At 39.9% G+C, this 23,020-nt stretch overlaps 1 protein-coding gene across 2 annotated transcripts in view; it reads right to left on the bottom strand.

Annotated features, from left to right (window-relative positions):
- Positions 1–23,020, bottom strand: part of NKAIN2 (sodium/potassium transporting ATPase interacting 2) — a 525,151-nt gene that overhangs the window by 9,902 nt on the left and 492,229 nt on the right. For both annotated transcript variants that reach the window (XR_010439542.1, XM_064707983.1), the window contains exons 5-6: positions 19,581–19,641; positions 3,893–3,974 (exon numbers count right to left, since the gene is read on the bottom strand). Coding sequence is in view for 1 of the 2 variants with exons in the window: in XM_064707983.1 (XP_064564053.1) it covers positions 3,893–3,974; positions 19,581–19,641 (143 nt within the window). In the remaining variant the exon portion in view is untranslated. The remainder of the gene's footprint in view (positions 1–3,892; positions 3,975–19,580; positions 19,642–23,020) is intronic.

Here is a 23,020-nt window from a genome sequence, read left to right as displayed (position 1 = left end):
ACTGCAAGGAGGTACATGAGCATCCCATTCTGTTCAAAAAGCGTATTCATTTTGAAGGGACTGTCTAGGCTTCTTGGCTTGGACAGCATAGAGCACACTGTTGGCACTTAAATAATAAAAAAATCCCATTTATAACAGGTAGAGAAATGTCACCATAAGAACTCTTCCCCAAGCATAGTTTTAAATTGCATATATTTTTCACTTTAAAAAGTAAACTGATTTAAATTAAATATTAAATTGGAAGAGGTGATAAGGAAAACTTTGATTGGAATTTAAAGCCTAAAACATAGAGGAAAAAAACTTCAATGTGAGTCTGAATCTAATAATTCTAGACTATTAAAGGTAACAGTAGCTAGAGATAGTCACTTTAATTAACTATCTAAAGATAATATTTCTTTTTCAGAAACCAAGGTTCTTCTTTTCCTTAGATATCCTGTTCATTTAGGGTAGTTTTGCATAACTGATGAAACACCACAGAAAGCAACTATGTGTGTTTAAACTGAATTAGAATGTTCTGAAAAGTAGAGCTTGATTGATGAAAATCACAAATAAAAAGTAATAAATCTTTAGATGAAATAATCCTGATGACAGAATAAAAATGTAAATATGAGAAGCCTGAATAAATTAATAAAATTTGCACATGTAAGTTGGTTCAATATAACCTCCACATTAACAAAATGAAGTCCTAACTTTAGCACACAGGAAGAACTGGTTACAAAACAGTATGTCTTAACAGTTAGCAATTAGTAAACCCAGCATTCCTTCAGAAGAATAGGTAAATAGTGCATGTATAAAGGACTTAAAATTGATTTCAATCACTTAGATGAAAAACTGTCTGACTTTCCAAAGAAATAAGTTTCTATTGAAGGACTTCTGTCATTGCAATCCATTAAATCAATTCATATCAGCAAGCAGTGGATAATGACTGAGACCTAACACAAAATTCTGGATGCCTTTAAGATTTGTACTAGTTCTGCATATGAATCAATCTGGTAAATATATAGGGGCTTCTCTGTTCTGTATTACTGAACTACATGTTGAAATTTGTATTTTGAAAGAATCTGAACAACCATTAGAAGGTGATATTGTTTTGGTGAGCTCTTCAAAGAGGAGGCCATATGCTCTCCTTCCATTTTGCAGCATGCCCAGCACACCACAGCATAGAGAACAAACTGCTGTTGTGCTTCTGCATATAGTTAGCTATCAGATGATTTAAAGGCACCTGTCTCCTGTTCAATTTCTCTAATAAATCCAGAGCTCCATATGAGATGTGCCCAATGTGAGTCTGAATAGGACAGGATGCAGTGCTGGCAAAAAGTGATCTCTGTATTTTCTTGATCTTCTGCCGGAATTAGATGGGATGATAATATATCTTCCATATATTATGCTTAATATATCTTCTGTTGCCTATGAATCCAAAGACATTGTGTAGCAACTGATAAAATTATGGAAATAGTTATATGAATACACATATATGGACATACATGGGTACAGTTGTATCCTAGATGGACATGATTATGGCTTGGAAAGCCATGATTATGCCTCTCCTCTCCTCTCCTCTCCTCTCCTCTCCTCTCCTCTCCTCTCCTCTCCTCTCCTCTCCTCTCCTCTCCTCTCCTCTCCTCTCCTCTCCTCTCCTCTCCTCTCCTCTCCTCTCCTCTCCTCTCCTCTCCTCTCCTCTCCTCTCCTCTCCTCTCCTCCTTCCTCTCCTCTCCTCTCCTCTCCTCTCCTCTCCTCTCCTCTCCTCTCCTCTCCTCTCCTCTCCTCTCCTCTCCTCTCCTCTCCTCTCCTCTCCTCTCCTCTCCTCTCCTCTCCTCTCCTCTCCTCTCCTCTCCGTGTTTTTCTTTCTTTCCTTGAATACTGTGAAGGTTTATATTGGTGATATTTGGGGAACAAACTCCATAGGGAACCAAATCTTTCCTCCCAACAAATAAAGCTTTAAAATACTTGGTATTTTAAAGGCCTGTTGTTATATCAGCATGTTTTGATTTCTAATACATAATATTGCTGTAAAGAGAGCTACAAGCAGATCAAACCTTGACTTGATTAATTTGACATTCGAATTTGTCACTCCATTACCTAATGGACTGCCTACATTTACAGAGCAACTGCAATGTGAATACATATGCATGTGTTACTAGTGTGCCTCAGCTGCAAATAAAGAAAGGTATTCCTAAATGCCATAAAAGCTTCTTAAGGACAGATTGTAGCAAACTTAGAGAGCCCTGTCAAACACTATACAGTCAGAGGGAAACATGAAGTGTCTTTATTTGACTGTGGCTGGGACATGGCAATATTTTTGCGGGTTGATTGAACAAAATGTCCACTCACATTCTGTTTTCTGTCTCTTGTTAAAGACAGCTAAATCACCTATACTCCAGTGAGCATGCAGCATTGGAATAAGAGAAAACACAGTTTACATGGATTAATCATCTATCTCTTCATCTAAGCTACAGGCTGAAAACTATTGCCTTCTTTTTTTGTTTTTTTTTTTCACAGGTCTAGTTTTCTTTCCAGTCAGTATGAAGATGCATAGTAAATGCAATCTGGTGTTCTGGAAGAAACACTGAGAGCATAAAGAGAATGGGATAATAGCTAGAGGGCTCCATATGTTGATGACAAGGTATGGTATACTGAGAAAGAGATAAGATCAGAATTGTTCTAAGTACCTATGTACCTCATATAAAACTATGAAGGAAATAACATTTTCTAAATGTGCAGCACTGTGCCAAAAGTGCAGGTGAAAAATATTTACTTGAGCACAGACAGATGGGAAGCTGAAGCTGAGACGACATTGGAGATATGCACCATTGTAATTTGAGATTATTAAAAAGCTCCTAGCAAAGCTCCTGAAGGGCCCAGTTCCAAACACCAACACAGAACAGATTGTGCCACTGATAAAGGAGTAAATGCGAGATTCCATTCAAAAATACACTAATCCATTAGTAGACTTGCTTCCACTAATCCAAAGAAATGAAATTGCATTCAAAGGTGGGTGGAATTGTGTGTTGGGATGGCTACTGTTTGCTTGAACTTAGTTCTTTTCCACAAAAGAAATGTTCAGATGAGAAACAAAGGAAAAAATTTAACTGTTGCCCCTTTATGAGTTGTGTGGTGCTGTGCTTTTAGTGTGTAGGGCATTGATGGCAAATAAAAAATATTTCCAAAGGCTGCAGCAGTGAGGTAAGATTTATCTGGGCAGTCAGGACTGTTCTGCATTTCAGTTGATTTGGAGACGATTGTTCCTGGGCTGGTCTATGGTTGTGCATCAGCTGTGTGTATGAGCTGAGATTTGTTTGTTCATTTAACTCCCAAACATATCAGATTGCACTCTACCATGGAGTTGTCACTCAATGGTTAGGTAAAATACTGTCTTCTATTCAAACTAGTTTTAAAAGCCATATGTTGTTACATTTGTTTCGGCTTTTTGAAATGTGGAAACTGGAAATGAGGTACAGAGGTGCCTTGGTGAACAGATGCTCTGGTAAGACAAATGCTAAATGCATCCACTAAATTAGCAAGTTTCTGAACTTTTAATAAAACTTCATAAAAATCCACTTTTTTTCACAGCCAAGGTTTGTCACATATGATTAGTGTTTTTTCTACACAAAATTGTCGCTGTCTCTGAGTGGAATCTGCCTGAATGAAAATAGGGAAAAATCAGGTGAGAGCTGGATGCTGTTTGAAAAACTGTGACACATGATATCGTGCCCTAAGAAATCATTCTAATTCAACACAAGAGTAATGTTGGTTCCTAAGTGTAACTTGAATTCAGTCCATCAAAAAAGGCTTCTGACTATTCCGAATTTTTAAGTCATGCCATCTTTCAGCTTAATGATACTTTAATATCAGGCTGCCACTCTGCTGAATATCCTAGAAGTTAAGTACTTACATATACATGGGCTGCAGCTGTAAATGAGATGTCTTCTGTGGACCTTGATAGCCATAAGAGTCAAATCCACCTATGAAATCAACTGAAAGGGGAGAAATTGCTTTCATTAGCAACATCTTTTCAGAACTGATAGGCATTATCATTCAAGAACCACCCAGTACACAGATTATTTTTGACAGGTCCTCTAATAATCTGTTAATATTAGACCAGCTAATTGGGAAGATACAGAAAAACAGTAAAAAAGTAAAGAAAGGCAAAGTATCCCTTTTTTCCCTTTCCTTTTAAAATCCATTCAATTTTAAAACCACATAAAAACAGTAAAGCATTTATAACAACCATCTTTCCACCAGAAATAACCACACATCCCTCTTTTTCAAGTAGACCACCTCACTAATACAACACAACATGCTATTTAGACATTACAACTGCTGAAAACCATTTATTTATGGGCATGAATGCTTCTGACTGATTACTGTGGCTGGCTTGCTGTCATACCATGGCTCAGCAGAGGATGTAGAGGAGAGAGTGCATTGATCCAACTCTGTCTCAGAGACAGAAGTTTCTCTGATTCCCTGTTTTGACATTTGGGTTGAAATGCATGAACAGAGATTTGGAACAATTTATCTGAGATGAAACTTCACAGATGTAAGGAAACCAGCATTTCTCACAAGATGCTGAAGGTCTGCAAGAAGGTTGTAGGGTGGGAGTTATTTATTAATTCACACAATTGCCAGCTTCTGATGGCCTTCTCATGTTTGTTTTAAACAATTTCCAGGAAAATTCAATCTCAGCTGAGCCCAAGACCCCTATATCTCTGCTAAAACACTTTCTTTGCACAGGTAAAATGGTGCCATTTGCTTCCTTTGTCCCAGGAGACTCAACTATCGGCTTATAGGGGTTATTTGGGAGCAGTTCTTGTCCCTGAAGTATTGTCTCTTACATCACAGGTCTGAATTGGACTTTACTTTGATAGAAAAGCGCCAAAGAGTTCAGGTATGGAAGTGCATTTTTCACGTCTGGTCAATGCTACTGACAGACTGGCTCTGTGTACATTAAAAGCAAAGAGAAAAAAAGAAAAAGAAAAGGCTATTTGATAGAAAACAACTTCTTGTAGATCTAAAATGCAGTTACAGTCACAAACAACAAAAAAGTAAATTTACATGGTTTGAAAAATTCCACAGTGGTTGGACTCCTTAACACTTGCATTTATAAAGTTGTTTTAATACTAAGGTACCCCCCAATTTGTGCCACACTCAGTCACACTTATCAATACAGTTTCAGCCATTCCAGATATTTATCAAAATATCAAATTCTTATATGCCTCCATTTACCACTTACTCTGCAAGCAAAGAGCTACTAAAACACTGGACTGCCTGGGTACAGTATGTCTCCATTGCAACTGCACACATGTTGAATCTGTCATAAAGTCATTCTTTGCTGGCAAGAATGGCCCCTGCAGAAATAATTTAGCCATTTCTGTGCCCTGTAGCAGCATTATGTGTATTCCTATCCCAGAAAGATGTGTTACTAAATTAATCCCTGACATCTCTAATGAAGGAGGTTCTGTAGCCTCTCCGTGTTGCTTTTCCCTGTGCCTAATTTCCTAATGTCTAATTTAAATGTAATTTCCTGCAAATTAACTACTTATCTATATTTTGGCCTTTTCTCCCTATGGATATGAAGAAAAATGAGGCATTTTTTTCTCTTATAACTTTTTAAACCTTTAAAAAATGTATTTCACACCATCCATTGTTTTCAGGTTTAAGCAAACCTAGTTATTTCAAATTTTTTTCACAGCTCATGTTGTGCAAGCCTCTACATTTTGAATCCTGAAGATACTTCCTCAGTTTACTTATGTTTTTCTTACAGTGGGGTGCACAAATCAGGATTTACTGGGACAACTGCCATACAGTCTTCTGTTCACTACCTGAAATAATTCAGTAGGTTCTGGGGTTTGTATGTTTGGTTGGGATTTTTTTTTCCTTGTTTTTGTTGTTCTTGTTTTGTGTCATTTGGGTTTGGTTTCCAATTTCTTTTTTCAACATCATCACACAAATGCTTAATAATCAGCCCTTTATTTTTTGTTTTGACACTAACTGTAGCCTAGCCTAGTCTATATTTTATTTGAAGATGATTGATTCTTTCCCACAGGAGTTCTTTTGCACTTGTCTGTACTGAATTTCACCTTCTTGATTTCAAGCTACTTCTCAAGATTATTTTGACTTCTAATCCTATATTCACAAGTGCTTGTACCCTTCCCAGTCTAGTTTAATCTTAAAATTTTTACACACATTTTCTCTTCTATCCTCATTGTTGTTAATAAAAATAATGAAGAGAATTATTTCCCTAGCTGAGGTTCCAGTGGGATCCCATCTGAAATGTCCCATCTGCTTTGTAACTACATTTCAAATAGAATTTTAAACAGTTCTGCACTCCACCTATGCTGATTGCATCTGGACAGTACTTTCCTGAACTTCTTACAAAACCTTTTATAATGTCAATATCTTGCTGAAATAAAGACAAATGCTATTTGTTGCATTCCACTTAATCAATGTCTGTAACAATCAGAATACCTTTATCAAAATGTTATCATGTCTATGGGAACATACTAAGTTTACAGGCAGAAAATGAAGAATATTGTTTAGTGAAGTGCTAGGCTGGGAGAAAAAAAAAACCCCACAATTCAAATACAAAGATTGCAGAAAAAAGTATGGACATATGTTTTGCTGCAGGTATGGTTTGTTGTTTGCTTGCCCAATTTTCTTCTCTTTTTGTTACTCTTGACCCCTGACAACACAAGTCAGAAAATGCCTGTGTTGGATCAGTGCCTCACTGTTGTCAGCTCATGTCACTTTAGGGATATTGCTTATACTCATTTGTCCAGCTTTGCATTTCTTCTTGTACTTTCCTAGAACATTTTATTTCAAGCAACCTGTAAAACATTATTAGTAGGCTGCAGGCATAGACACTCTGCTTTCTAGATGTGGGGCAAAAGCTTGTCTCCAGGGCTGTTTTCAGAAGGCTAAACCAATGTGTTGAGAAAAAGATTTCTTTGAGAAAAATGATTTTGTGTGAGCATGAGGGAAAGATGCGTGCTGAATACCTGTTTGTGCATGGTGGCTTTGCCCTGCTGTACAGAGCAGGCACAGAGTGTTAGTAAGCCAGATTGCCAAGCTGCAAACAAAGCAAGGTTGTAGAAACATTTCTGTGTTCAGCTCACTATAGAAGCTGCCATGTGTGTAACCAAACGATGGCAGGGCAGCGAGTACGACCATGACCTCACTGGAGACATACAATTGCTTCTTGCAGGCAACAACAAGCTTTGCAAGGTAGGTGAAGGGAGGTAATAGAAAGTGAACTCCAGCACAAAAGGATTTCATCAATTTGTTTGCAGCAAGGTTTCTTCATGGCGGCTGCTTCTCAGCACTGCGAACCCCGTGGTGTCCAGACTGTGCTAAAAGCTCCCTGTGGACTCTGAGCTGGTTTCTTAAAGCATGCAGCAGGCTGCCCTTTCTGCAGGCATTTTATCCTGGCTGTGCCTGAAAGGTCACTGAAATGTCATACAACTGATACATTCCTGGCAGCCATAACATCAGATGAATAAAACAAGGCTCATTAGCTGAATCAGTACAGAGGTGTCCATCCCTAGCCTCGTACATCAAACACTTTTTTTGACTACTCTATCGTACATTCATCTTACATGTCACTGATATCACAAGAGGCTCATGCTGTGTTTCACTTTAGTAAAAGCACACATGAACTTACAAACAAAATACAATTGCTTTTGTGGTGGTTTGACCCTGGATGAACACCAGTTGTCCACCAAAGCCACTCTGTTGCTTCCCTCCTCAGATGAATAGGAGAGAGAAAATGTAACAAAAGGTTCATGGGTCCAGACAGACACAGGGAGAGTTCACTCAGCAATTATCATCACAGGTAAGATAACCTTGAATTATTACCAAAGAAGAGCAATATCATGAGAAATAATGCCAAATATTAAACTTTCTTCCCAGGTTTAACTCCTGATTCTCTGCCTTCTCCACCCCAGTGACATCGGGGAATGAGGAATGGGGGTTGTGGTCAGTTCATCACAAGTCTCTCTGCTGCTCCTTCCTCCTCAGGGGAAGATCTCCTTATATGCTTCCTCTGCTTCAATGTGGGGTCCCTCCTATGGGAGACAGTCCTCCAAAAACTTCTCCAATGTGAATTCCTCCCACAGGCTGTAATTCTTCATGAACTGCTCCAATAGGTCCCTTCCTTGGGATGCAGTTCTTCACAGCCTGCTCCAGTGGGTGCCCCCTCAGGGTCACAAGTCCTGCCAGCAGCCCTGCTCTGGTGTGGGCTCCTCTCTCCTTGGGGCCACAGATCCTTACAGGAGCCTGATCCAGCACGGGCTCCCCACAGGGTCACAGCCTCCTTTGGGCACACACCTGCTCTGCCTGGGGTCCTGCATGGGCTGGGGTGGATCTCTGCTCCCCCATGGCCCTCCCTGGGCTGCAGGGTTGTTGCTCTCACTCCATTCCACTCTTCAACTGGAGTTATCATGCAATTTTTTTTCCCTTTTTTAATCTCTTATCCCACAGGCACTACCCCTGTCACTGACATGCCAGCAGTAGGTCCATCTTGGAGCTGTGTGACACTGGCTCTATCAGAAGCCACAGGAGAAACTTCTAGTAGCTCTTCACAGAACACACCCCTGCGGCCCCCTTTAAAACCTGGCCATGCAAACCCACCTTTGAAATATTGTGTGCTGAAATTTTTATTTTCCTAGCTGCACTTGAATAGGATAATAGCAGTACTACTTATCTGAAATATGCATTAAAAAAATTTCAGATTATTTTCTTCTTTTGCTTGTGTTAAGGGTCTTGTCAGACATATGACTGTTACAAATGTAACACAAGACATGTGGCTCAAAGTAGAGACATACTTTCTATCAATAATTACCCACAGGAATGTGAAATTTCAACCTTTGCTCACAGTCAGAGTCCCCACTGTTTCTGCTGTACTTCAGGACAGGATGAGAGGCATAAATGGGTTTTTCATTTTCCATTTCTGGAAGTCTACAGTATCTAGAAGGACCACTAAAATGCGATGCAGAAAAAAACCCCCCAGTGCTTGGCATTACAATGGTCCTTAACTATATTCATGCATCTACTAAAATAATATAAAAAACCCTAGAATTACCCATGATAAAGATGATACCTTTTAAAAAAAAGAGTTAATGACCATGGAGGTGCATGTGCACGCCATGACTGGACATATGTCCTGTGTGGTATAGCAGAGAGACAACACGTGGTGTTCATATCCTACATCTGGTCTGCGAGGTCTTAAATTTATCTGCAACCTCTCAGAGCCAAAGACTTGGCTCCCTGGACTCAGGTTTTTGAAGTACTGCAGTTGAGCTCCACTGTCACAGCAAGGTACATCACTGCAGGTGTAGCTGGAAGGAAGGAGAGATGGCAAACAAACTACAGCTAATAACATTACTGAGGGCAGTGCTGGTGCAGAAGTATGTGAGGCAAGAGAGAGCTGTGCATAAATAGCGGTAGCTAAAAGCTGGCCAAATTGAGAAAAAAAATAAATGGAGGGAAGTAAAATTAAGTTTCGTTTTAATACCTTGGAAATGACATATGGGGCAAAAATATTAAAAAACATATGGGGACACCTTTGCTCTTCCATTTTTGCCAGTATCCTGCTACCCAGCTCTCCGTTTGGTGAAGACACTTCCAAACAATTCAGTGCTGCTGCCTTTTTATGCTGTGAGAATGGTCTGGTGGCTGTTCCACAAAATAGCACACAGGAGGAGATTTGCTTGAATGTGATCTCCATAAAGTTTGTTTACAGTGGTAATCAAACATTATTGGTCTTTGTGCTGAGTACACAGTGATTTAGGCTCTCAAACCACAGTAGAGCCAAACACCAGGGAAACATGGGGAAGGAGACATCTGCCAGCACATGAGGCTGTGCCCTTTCTGCTGTCACAGGAGAATTCAGAAATGGCATAAGGACTTGGACATGATGTCCAGTTCTTGTGGTGCAATGAGCAGCATTTCTGCCAAGCAGTCAGTAATGAAGGGCCTGTGAGTGCTCTCAGCTCAGCCATTTGCAAGGTGGATATAAAACCTCAGATTTTGAAACTGTAACCTCATGGCATTTGTGAGCTCTACAATGGCCACTGGAGCTGCAAAGGGAAGCCCTTACACAAATTTTGATGGAGTTTCTCAGCTCAGATTTTGCTCCACTGCCACTATTTTCATACTGTTTACTTGTATGATAGTCAAAATGATTCAGTAATTTTTTACTTCACAGGGCCTTGTCCTCCAATTTTTTCTCCTTTTATCGTGTTTCTTGTTGGTGTAAGGCAGCATCTTCTTCTGTCTCTATTTCTGCTGATCCCCTGGCTGAGTCTTTTATCAGCTCTTCTGAGATAAGATGTAGGAGTGGGGAGGTACTCAGGTTTGTGAAGTCTAATAAATATGATCTGGTGTTTCTGCCCTCACAGAAATACAGGCAGGGGTCTCTGCCTGTTGCTCCCTACAGTTATCCAGCAACAGATATGCAGATATTGCTTTCCAGGTGTATCCAGCTCATGGTTGTACCCAGCAGAAAATACCAAGATGAATGGTGCTGTGGGTCCAGAAATTAGACAAGTCACAATTTGTCTCAGATTTGCAGGTGGAGAAGGCGTCTGGTCAGCGGCTGATTCTTGGACCATGACATGAGGAAGACCATGCTCTGGAGCAAGGCCTCTGCAAGGCAAGGCTGGCCAATAGTGGGAACCATGTTGAGAGGATGGGAACCAAGGTGCTTGCTGAGCAGAAAGGAGCTGGGATAAAAGTAGTCAGGACTAACCAAGCAAAGACTGGGAGGCATGAGCCCAAGGTGGCTGAAGGTAGAAACTGGGACCAGGGATAAGGCAGGCAGGAATAAGGACCAAAGGGCAGGTGGAAACATCTGGAGCATAGCTGCAGCAATGAGAAATGGCCAGCACTGCCTTTTATACCTGGCAAATACAGCAAGCCACCTGTCAGCCTGTACATCTGGAAATAGGGTTGCTGCCTGACCTCTGTGAGGCTTTGCAAGGATTGTTTCTAAACCTGCAGTGGGGCTTTTCTGATGCTTAGTAAAGAAAGAATCAGTAAAAGACCTGCAATCAGCTAAGAGGGCAAGAGAACAATAATAAGCTAAGAGAACAATAATAGTCTGAACAATATATTATTTTTCTAAACTGGATAGACCTGAGCATTGCTGGATAACAGCCATTTGCATTCAAATTTTCATCCCTAAGTGCTGAGCAAAAAAATATAGCCCTGCCATATAGATTTTAATCATTCTAAGGATTAAATGAGTGGTAGACTGAATTATTGTAGAAGTTATCAAATGAGTTGTTAGGAAAAATTGTTCTTAGCCAGATCACTGCTCGGGGTGAGCAATAAAGAGAAGAAAAGAAGGAAAAAGAAAATGCCTGGGGCAGTGGCCTCCAAGTGTGACTGCCACACTAATAAATTAGAAAAAGAGTCATTAGTAGGTGCAACAAAGGGGAGAATTAAGGTCCAAATCTATGAAAGTTAACAATCCAATGCAAATGAAGACCTATCTAGATATTTGAAAGGAAAAGCAATAAGGAAAACTTTAACAGGAGTCATGCTGATAAAAATAATTTAGTACAAAGCTATGTTCATGGCATGTAGGAAACTGCAAGGAGCTCACACTGACTGTCTCAGCAGGAAGGACACTAAGGCTGTGGGCAGGTGTCCTTTGCAGAGCCACTGGAAATAATTAATTAGTCTGGTCCACCCACAGCAGCTCATCACCATTCCTCTCCAAGACTCTGCTATCTGTCAGCCTGGAGTGATCTTGGATAGCCAGGACCTGCCGTTCACCCACTAACCCACCTAAACCCTAAGAAGGCAGCCAGCGGCCCTCAAAGGGTTGGACACCAGGGTGGGGAAGGGGGCAGCAGCCCCACATGGCCACTTGCAGGCTGTTCCTCTTCAGAATCCAAAACCTGTCTCTCTTCTTCCTCAGGGGATGAAGGGGGAGATGCTCCCCATTGGAGAGTCTCCTTTCAAAGACAGCCCTCCATGTTCAGTGCAAAGTAGCAGGAAAGTACTGATGTTGAAATGGAGTCTTTCACCAGCACCAGAACAAAACATGCCTGGAAGTATTTTGCAAGCAATTTTCAGCTTGTGGAGAGCTTCAGATTTTGCTAATTTTTCCCTGATTTTGAATATGAGCTTTTTTTTCTTCCAATGTCAAAATATTTCCATGTCTAGGAAGACCACACCCTATTCAGCTGCATCAACAACCTGAGCATTGCTTCAAATGATCTGTAGCCTTTGTTATCAGAACCATCACTAGTTACTACCTAATTTCTGCCACTGGCTTGACACAACTGCCTGGGACATTGTTTCATGGTCTGAATGCCTTTGTGCTCCTCTCCTGAAATAAATAATTTATTAAGAGTAATATTTTCCCAATGGTTTGGTATGAAATGTATCTTTCTTCAAAAAAACAGATGTTATCAGTTCATTCACTATTGACATGGGCAGATATTTTCTGCAATGTCATTCTTGAATAGGTAAAAATTGTGTGATCTATAGTCAAAAAAAATGTAAGGTAAGTATATTTCCCCGGCTGTTACAATGCAATGATTTTATTAAGCGGTATTGCATTGTGATGAGCTGCTGGAATGGAAATGTTACTTCCTTCAAGCTTTACATTATGTTATTTAGACATTTTTAAACTTGGAGTTGACAATCCCCAAAGGAGGTGGTGATGGATGCGGGGGGAGTGGCAGGGAAGACAGGAGAGGGAGAAAAGAAATCATCAGAGATGAAGCCAGCAATGCCACCATTTTCCCTTGTGTGATTTTATTTATATATTTGTCTCATACCACAACCCTGTCTCCTAGGGATTCCTTGAGCATCAACTTCATTAGTTACGAAGGCAGCAATCCATAACCAATTTTCTTTTCATGTCAAGCTTGTTCATGTATAAACCCAGCCCTTTTGTTAGAAACATTTGCAATTAATCCCACAAACAAAGAAAATGCAAATCATACAGTCTACCCTAAGCAAACCTTCTGACTCAAGGCCCTGACCACCATCTATTATACACTAAAATGAATTGAAATTCCCACTTTGAGTCTAACCTAATTTTCTAGTGATAATAGGCATGGATTCCCAGAAGCATTCCATGCATCTAGATAGTAACATCCTAATTTCCCTTCCTGGTAAATGTTTTAAATAAGACTTTAGCACCAAAGGAAATTAACCTTTAAATTAATTGTAATTATAAAATGCCATCACTGATTTTGTCTTCAGACTAATTACTTGCCATTATTTAAACAAACTGCACCTCCTCAGAGCTTTTAAGTTTGTTTCTCTCTGCAGTGCTGTGCCAAATGATCGCAGAGCAGGCTGTGACACCTTGGACTGCTCAGCTCCATTTGCATCTCAAATGCAGCCGGTTTCACTTGTCATATCTTCCTGCCATAAACTTGTTCCCCTGTGCTTCAGCCTGCACTCTGCAGCTCAGACGTTTTCAGCCTGTGCCTCGGAAGCAGCGAGCACACGCACCTTAGGGGACAAAGATTGCCTGCGCTCTGTGCCGAGGAGAACGAGACGCTCAACACCAGCCTTCTGCTCCGTGAGGGGCCCCCTCCCAGACAGGACATGACTGGAAATAACAACACAGGAACCAGCTATTGATATGTGCAAAAGATTGATGTTGTACAGGCGTGTCAGGGAATTTCCTAAATGTTCCTGGTGGCATCGCGGCTCTCCAAGGCAGCTGTCCTTAGGATGACAAACATGAAGTAGCATCCTGGGATTTCAAAGGCTTTTCTCCCTCCACACTTCTATCAGCATACTGACAGCCAAAGGCATCCCATTTTCCTCCCTCTGGTTTACTTAGATCATGTAGCAGTCACCACACTAAATGAAACAAGTAAATAGAAAAAGCTTCTAATTGAGCTGCAGGCTGTAAATTGAAGAGCACAGCTGAGCAAAAACAAGCTGAAGCTTCAAAATTGTAGCATATTTCTTGCATTCCCATTCACAATGACCTGTTCAGCAGTTTGGAGAATAACTGTGTTTTAAATATTGGCTTTTACTTGTTCCTATTATTATTTGTTGCTGCGCTGTCTCTGCAGGCTGTTCAACAAAACAAGTCAGACCAGTGATTCCTTGTGTCATGAGAGAGGGGTCTACCACAGATAGGGCATGTTGCTCTTTGGGGTTGCATCCCTGCCTCCACTGACTGTGCTGGAAATCTTGATTGTTAATTTAAGCTGCAGGCCTACTTAATGTGGCTGTAGGAGTGTGAGATGGATGCCAACTGCGCCAGCATGGAAAAGGTGAAGATGGAATCTTTGGTGTTTTCCAGAGAAAACAACAGACTCAGGACCCACTACACAAATGGTAGGTGCAAAACAAAGGAAGTGTATAGCAGAGGTATGAGATCTCCTTGGGTCAGGAGGCTGTTCTATAAAACCTTTCTTGTTTCATACATAGTTGGAACTTTCAAGAAGAAAAGACCACTATGGGAAACTAAATACAGCTAGACCTCTTGTGGCTAAGGAAGTCCATGAACAGCAAATTACCGTCAAGAAATTCTGGGAACCACAAACTTGGGATGGGAAACAAAGAAGCAGTATTAATACTCAAATGTTTGCTACCAGTTTCTCTTTCTCTTTGTTTTAGAGATTTTTTTAAGTAGGAATGGAAGCTGGGGTATTATTTCTCTGTAATGTCTCACTAAGCAGATTGTGACAAGCATTTGGCACAGAAAAAAAGCGATACCTGAGCATATTCTGCACTTCAATAGTGCTTTCATCCCAGACGCTCAAAGTTATGAAGCAACACGCCTGTGAGTTTGTCCCTGCAATTATTTCCCATTTTAAATATGGGAAACAGAAGTATGGAGAGGTTAAACAACCTGCCCAAAGGTGGAAGATTGCCTATAACAGAGATAAAAAGAAAATGTTTTTCTGTCTATCCCACGTGCATGCCAAATTTCGCTTCTCTCACATATAATGGATTTAATACTGTCTTTTAAAAGAAAATCTTTGTCATCACTTTTTGTACTTCCCAGGTCAGCGTGGATCCCAGAGTGGAATATTGTTTGGCACCAAGTTGATTGGCACATAATGCTTTATTGTTTATCAAAAGATATTTCCTATCTAGGGTATTGCTGTCTTGCTGAACATTTTCAGTAATTCAAATGCGGTCTTTAATCAGAATTTTTATTGGAGGGGGAGGAGTGAAAGAATTTTAAAGGGTTATATAGAGCTTCACTTCTGTGCCAAGACATCCCCTGTAGCAGGGTTCCAGGAAATGTGCAGCAAAAATCTTCTAGACAAAGTTGCAATTCCTTTTGCTTTGCAGTTTAACTGGAAACAATGCCAGGAGAAAAGAAGAAAGTGTATGTGCAGGCTGGATCACTGTTAGCATCAGGTGGTGCAAAGTTTGTACCTCATGGTACACAAGGGAACATTCAGAGGGGCCATATTTGTTCTCTGATAGCCTTGCCATTGCCTAATAGTAGGTAAACGCTATTTCTGCTCCCTCTCTGGGTCAGCAAGAGAGCCTTCTAGGTTAGGATTTTACACTGAGACACAGACTAAATTAGAGATTTTCTCTTAGCTGAGGTTCATTCCTAGCCAACAAGCAAAGTAACAAGCAAATCTCCTTACTCTCAACAGAACCTGTGAGTGCAACATTCTCATTTCCGTAACCTAGGTTTCTTTCTTAATTGCTAGATACAAAACCCCTGGGAGGATGCTGCTTGACTGCTTATATTCCAGTGTTCCCCGCAAAATGTCTATACAGTTAATGAAGTTTTCAGAAATATGTTGAATTTTCTTTTAGCAAGGCAGTAGCAGCTTATAGCAGGGAGCCAAATTGCTAGCGAGCAAATGCACATTAAAGGAACGTTTCGATGTTATTAAAAATAATGTGCAGCCTTTGAAAAATGCAGGCCTAACATGATTTTGGGAGAAAAACGAGGAGCTCCAACAAGTTCACAGTCATTGAATGCCTCCAAGTAATGGCTGTTGCTGACATTTTCATGGTTTATTTTTAATTGCTGCAGCTAATAATGCTAATAAGCTAAGAATGGCAATGGCTTAGGCATTCCAATGGCAGTGGTGAAGAGGAGTTATTGTATTTGCTGGGACCCCCATGGCAGGAAGGAATGATGAATCTGACTCCATTTTCTCAGAAGGCTAATTTATTATTTTATGATACTATATTATATTAAAGAATATTAAACCATACCAAAGAATACAGAAAGGATACTTACAGAATGCTAAAAAGATAATAATGAAAACTTGCGACTCTCTCCAGAGTCCCAGCACAGCTTGGCACTGATTGGCCAATGAGTGTAAACACTCACACCAGAAACCAATGAAACAATCACCTATGGGTAAACAATCTCCAAACACATTCCAGATGAGCAAAACAGAGGAGAAGCAAATGAGATGATTATTGTTTCCATTTTTCTCTGGGGCTTCTCAGCTTCCCAGGAGAAAAATCCTGGGTGAAGGCATTTTTCAGAAAATGTGAATGTGACAGAAGAGAGTGTAGAGCTGGCAGCAATGTTGCTAGGGACCTGCACTCCCTTGTCTTTCCCAGAAAAAGACCAGAGGCACTCCAACCTTCAGAGTTCCACCTTCTTATGCATCCACAGGGAAAATATTTGGGAGTGGTAAACCTCCACTGAGAGAAGCAGCCATGGAAAAGCTGCTCTTGTCTGCCCCTTGGGAAGACATGGGTGCTGCAGTTTGACTCTGGTGTGCACCAGAGCACTTCTGGGGTCATACCAGGAGACAAAGCAACTTCCTCTTTAATCCTTGGTGCAGAATTAACCAAAGCAGATTGTTCTCATGAAAGGTAGCACAGGCTTGAGCTTTGATTTAGGGGCCATGCAGCTGGATTTATTTGGTGTGTGAGTAATTAAAACCTCTAGGCTTGCTGATTCAGTCCTAGTTATGACCATGATTTTATCACTGTATTGTTCCATTCTTAATCCTTTAGTGAGATTAGAGCAGGTTAATCTTAGTGAAATGTTTGCTTAATTCTACCCTACTTCATTTTTTCTCTTAATAAAATCTGCATAAGGAATGGAGAAATAGTAATTCTTTCAGCTTGTTCCAATTACTTTGAGAGCAAAGCTAATTCAGCTGAAGCAGCTTAAGAGCAACTTGACTGTGTTTTTACAGTTGAGGCTCTGTGCCAACAGGAGATGAGACACTTTCCATACTCCAGAGCAGTGTCAATATCTTCATCTGGTTAAAATCTGGAACATGCCTGGGTTTGGCTCTTGGACATTGCATGGCTTTTTCTCCGGTCTTATGCCTTGCTGCTCAGTTCTGCCAAGTTCAGTGTTTGTGCTTCTTTTGCTTCTCTTTTGGACTGCTGTTGTTCCCATGGCCCATTAGCAAAGCAGAAGAAATGGAATTGAGTGTATGGGTGCTCACTTTGACCATCGTGAAAAGCAAAAGGCTTTTTCTCTTGGTTCTATCTCATCAGAAAGGACTTGTGACTAAATGAGAGTTTGGTATGACCCAACATGTTTATCCTTACAAATACTAAATGACATGACATCCATAAGGGATACACTTCTCAGAAGAACACGATAGATGCATGTGTTGCCAAAAGGGATGGAAAAAGCATGAAAATGTATCTAAGAAAATAAAATAATTTTAAATTAAACCTGAGCAGGGAGTATTTGTATAGACTGCAGGCTCTGGCTGTCAGTGGATGTCTGAGCAGAGAGAGAACTAGAATCATTCTTACTTGCTACTTCATGAGGCCTCTCCATAGAAACTGAAGCTGTCTTAATTTTATGATACCTCGAGGGGCCAGATCCAATCTGAGGATTATTACACTGTTGGCACAACTCAGCCACAGACGTTCCCTTTCCCTTTTTGGCCAGCCAAGCTTCCAAACCTCAGCAGAGGGGAAGCTGCAGCACCTGAGCTTGTGCTGGCATCATTGCACTGGGTGGGGATTCACCCTGGTGCCTCAGAGAGGCGCTGGCAGATGGGTGAGGTGCTCTTTGACTGGATGAGGAGAATGTGGCTGGGGTGTACAAAGTAATAATGAAATCTAAATGACAAAAGTAATGACACAATAGTCAAGGTGATAGCAAGAAAATATTGAAAGAAGCATGACAATCTATGGCTGCTGAACAACAGGGAGCTCTTGGTGCAGAGAGAAGAAAACAATACCATATTGGCTGTGGCATTTCTGCCAGGAATGCTGCTTTATGAACCATGGGAGAGATCTCCCAAATGTGCTCTGACTTCTGCGCTTGATTGGTGAGCCAAATCTCAAGTCCCTTCCTTGCTTTTTACTTATTTCATAGTGCCCCAAAGCATTAGAGAATAGTGAAAAAAATATTTAAGCCCTTAGAGGAGAGGGCAGAACAGTATTGAATGGGATTCCATTTTTGGGAGACAAGGAATAACTCTCCTTCAACTCTGTGGATAATGAATGCACTTAATGGGAAAGCAGGAGAAAATACATTTGACAGAGTACTTCTCTAAACAGAAAAGTCTATTTGCGACATGGCCCTGCTCCACACAGCTTCCCAACCCCTTTGTACTCTTTATACCTTCCTCGCTTCCACAGAAACACAAAGACAACTGAAATGAGCATAGTCGAAACGACCTCCAAAGTGTGGTGGTTTGATTTCAGCATTAAATCTCCCCTTGATGGTTCACAGTGACACTGTATTGCCAATAGATTACAGGGTTGTAGCTATTTTCCACACAGGAGAACACACAAAGGAACCCCCACCAGTCCTAGCAGTGCTCTCAATCAAATAAAAACCCTTTAGCTTCCTGTTGCAGAGCTCTCCCTAGGATTCATGTATATTTTATCAAAGTTACATGCAGTTCTGATACTTGTTTCTAAAGTGCTTTAGTATGAATCCCAAGATGTAGTGAAATGCTGCAGTGGACCTTTTTAAAAAAGTCTGGGTTAGAGTAGAGAAAAAAATGAAATGGGTTGACTCTACAGAATGCAATAAGAGCAAATTTTGCTCAACAGGATTCTACTGATATAAATAAGCAGAAGAAACACAAATCTACATCAATATGAAATCATTTCACTTCATGTAAGTGCACCCTGGGAGGAGTAGGAACAAAGAGGAGCTCTACTGTTTAACCTCTCATAAATTAAAGTCCTGCAATGATCTAAAGTATTTTTTTTGCCAGAATTGCTTTTACAGGACAACATAAATGCCAACACAAAAGAACTATAACTTCAGTTGTAACCAATTACTCTGAATATAGTTAATAAAAGCCTGGTGCAAGGAAAAAAAAAAACAACTTGTATTTGAGATATAATTGAGATTTCTTTCTTTCTTTTTATTAAAAAAAAACCAACCAAAAACAAAAACCAAAAAACCCCTTGTTTTATGTCTTAAGATAAGTAATGAGATAAAGAGTTGCAATGATCTTTCCAGGAGAGAGGTGTATGTTTAAACCAGTATTTCATTCCTCCTTTGTCTCAGAATTTCCGGATTTTAGACCAAGAAGGATGGACAGAAAACATAAACTGGCTACAGTATAATATGGCATTTAGGTTGAAGTCAGCAAGAGCCAGCATAGTGGAGAGGTGATTAAAAAAAAGAAAAAAAGAATTCATTTTGTATGTAATAAAGCTTTAGTACTTACAGCTGTCCTCTTCTTCAGTAATACACTTCACAACATAACAGGCATAGATGAAGCCTGCCAGCTGAAACAAAATGTAATAGTGTTAGATGTAAGACTGATACCATAGAGAAACAAGAGATGGCTTTAGAAAAGTGACTATAGAAATAGAAACAACAAAATTCAACAGACTTCCTTTGAGGAGGTAAAGATAATTCTCCACAACAGTTTAATAATTTTAATTAGAAATAGGGGAATTTTGCATCTTTCTTGAAAAACACATCCTTCAATAAAACTTCCAAAAATTGATCAAAATTTTTCCAATACCTAGTTAACATCTTTTAAATCATTGAAAAAAAAACAAAAATGGATGAGTATTTGGATGGATGAGCTTTAGCTACTGAAAATGTAAATATTTCTGTCAAAATCAGATTTGCTACCCAACAAAACCTGGCCCTCTAGCAGAATTTTTTTTTAAATCAGAACTGTGCCAACTAAATCAAGGACAAATTCAGTGCACTTGTAAACCAGCTTTATAATGATATTTTATCAGTTGAAATTAGGGCTGTGAATTAATAGAACTTGTTCCCATATCTGCAATAGTCTCCAAGGCTCGTAACACAAGTCACTTTGGATAGTCCTGAATGTGTTTACATCAGCATCTCACATAGCAGCTGGCAAATTTGTATCTTGTTCCTTTCAATCCTCTCTGCAGAGCATGCCCAGAATTGAATTGTAAACAGGAGCAATGGGATTTAAAGAAAATGAAAATCTGGAGTAGTTATTGAAGTACCACCTGAAAAAAAACCGATAATAAAAAAAGGAATAAATGGCCAATATCATACATGCAACAGGCCAAATGTCATGTGAGTCAGCTGCTGGTCCTTCCAGCAAGTTGTGTTGTTGCAGAAATAAAAGAACAAATACTGGAGCAGCAACACGTGTCACATGTTGCCTGCTTTAACCAACTTCCTTTCATGTAGGTCTGAAGAGTTTTCTCTACTCCATTATAAGAAATTTTTCATCCTTTAGCTCATCACTGAAGTTTGCATGGCAGGATGTCTAAAGAATTCCAGTTATTTGATCTCTGTGTGGAGAAAAGTGAGCCGTGCTGCCAAAGTGTGTCATTCTGCACAGGCCACCTCACTGAGATATTTTCATGAGCTGCAAAACCATCTGTACACTTCGGGAATTTGCTCTTTATATGGATAATAAAAATGCCTAGAGGCTTCAGCCAGGAGTGAGCTCTCTGGGAGTGGTGCAAAGCCCATAATCTCCAGCTGAGGGAGATGATGATCTTGACTTCAGTTTGAGTAATCAGTGGTTGGACAGTAGAAGAAGTGAAATTTGAGAGACCATGTATTATGAATGCTGGTTAGTCAAAATGGATTTTTTTTTTTTTGTTAATCCAAGGCATTTGTACAATCACTGCAATACTGTGGGTTCTTAGAGCCCTTAATATTACCCATATATAAATTAAATGCAAAAAAATCCATTATATTTTGTAGTGCCTTCATACCTGAGGCAGTGACTATACCTAGTTTTTTTCCAGCTCTTACACAGATATTCCTGTAATTTCTGTCAGTTTTCTATGTAGAAAGCTACCTATACCTACAAATGCTACCTTCTAATATTTGTATGGGTAGGAGATGGCAAAAGGGGGAAAAAAAGGTCAGCCTGAAGGTTTTCCTAAAAATATCAAGACTGGATTTGGAGATCACACTGAAGGCATATGTGTTGTCTGCTCACAGTTTAAATTCCTGTTGGAATCCTAGAAGCTGCATTACAACGGAACTAAACCATTAATTTTGTCATTTATTATAAATCGGCCTTACAGTGCTGCTGGGAAGATTTTACACCTGGGAAGGATGAAATATTCACTGCTGGACACAAAGAACACACTGTACCAAGAAGTGGCATTCAGCTAATATCAGCATTTCATCTCTCCTTTATTGGATCCCTCTTCCCTTTTGTTTCTTGGCTTCAAGACAGAGAGGTAATTTGCTCCACTGACTTATGCCCTGCATAACCCCATTGACTTCAATGACATTACTTGAGGTTTAATTCAGGAACGAATTAGGCCCAGAAAGGTTGTTCATAAATGATTCCATTCTTGGATGTGAACCTTGGCATAATAGTTTCTCTGTTCTCTTTTTACAGACCATCAGATCCAAGATAGCTGAATGGTTGCATCTCTAGCAGGCTCCTAGGGTAATCCTTTTCTTGCACTACAGTTCAATACTTTACTGTCTTGTCAACCACCACAGGTTCATGTGTTATTAACCAAACTTATCTTACAAAGCACAGCAAACAAACTGTATCACAAATGGTGTTTACAACTGATCTTTTAATTGCATTCAGTTACATTGCTTAAATCTCTAGGGAACTCCTTTGATATATAAGCAAATCCTACAGCATTTCATCAGATGAGCTTGTTGATTAAAAGAATGCCTTAAAGCTCAAATTGTTCTGATCTAAGTATGAATGTCAGGGTTTTTTCCCCATGAGATAATCAGAGTTCATAAAAGAAACCTCCCCTTCTCCCACATTTATCCAACCCTTTGCTTGGTAAACATAATCATTTTGTTCTTACTTGAATCCCACATTAGTTTTTCCTTATGTCTGTTTTTTTTAACGAAGTAATTTATCAGTTCTCATACAGTGACAGTCATTCAAGTTTACCTTCTAATTGCATCAGTAGCAGTGGGCACACACTGTGAGCTGAGGCTGAGAACCAAAAGTGGCAATTTTCACTTTGATGATACTCAATGACCTGAGCCCATGGTAGCTGCAGAGATCCCCAAGACAGACATCAGGAACATATTTCCTTCCCTGTGGACTAGGACTTCTATAAGAAGGGTACAGCTCATCTGTGCAGATAGCAGAGATTTCTTGGGGACTTTGGTCAACTAAAATTTTTAATGAATTCCCACATGGATTGATAGGTCTTCCAAAATTTGCTACCTTTGTTATAGTGCAAGACTTTAACCTTTTCTCTCTACCAAAAGCACACCACAATATACCTTTGTATCACAAAAAATACCCCAAAACTCCCAACAAATCCAAACAAAACAGTGAATAACTCCTCATCCTGGAGAAGGATAGGAGAGAAGAAACCCAAACCAAAGCAAATGACAGAAGTTAGTCACATCACTTATATTCCCTGGAAGTCCTCAAACACAGCAGTGCTCAGTGCAATATGAGAATTACACAGAGCAGAGTCTTCCTGATTCAGTAGCTCCAAAAGATTTTTGTCATACATGAGAAGGAAGGAAATGAGTCCTCAGAGATAAAGAGGAGAAGGAGCCTGACCGTCTCAGAAAATCAGTTAAAAACTGGGAAAGTTAGCTTGAAAAATCTGATTGCTTTGCATCTCTACCTATTTTTTTTAATTAACTGAGCTTTGTTTTTTTATAAACATGCAGTGATAAAAAGAAATAGGTGCAATGAGCAGAAGATCATTT

Source organism: Zonotrichia leucophrys, chromosome 3, assembly GCF_028769735.1.
Source record: "Zonotrichia leucophrys gambelii isolate GWCS_2022_RI chromosome 3, RI_Zleu_2.0, whole genome shotgun sequence".
In the NCBI taxonomy this organism is placed as follows: Eukaryota; Metazoa; Chordata; class Aves; order Passeriformes; family Passerellidae; genus Zonotrichia; species Zonotrichia leucophrys.
The sequence above is the reverse complement of the archived record's forward strand: the minus strand, read 5'-3'. Positions and strand labels throughout refer to the sequence as shown.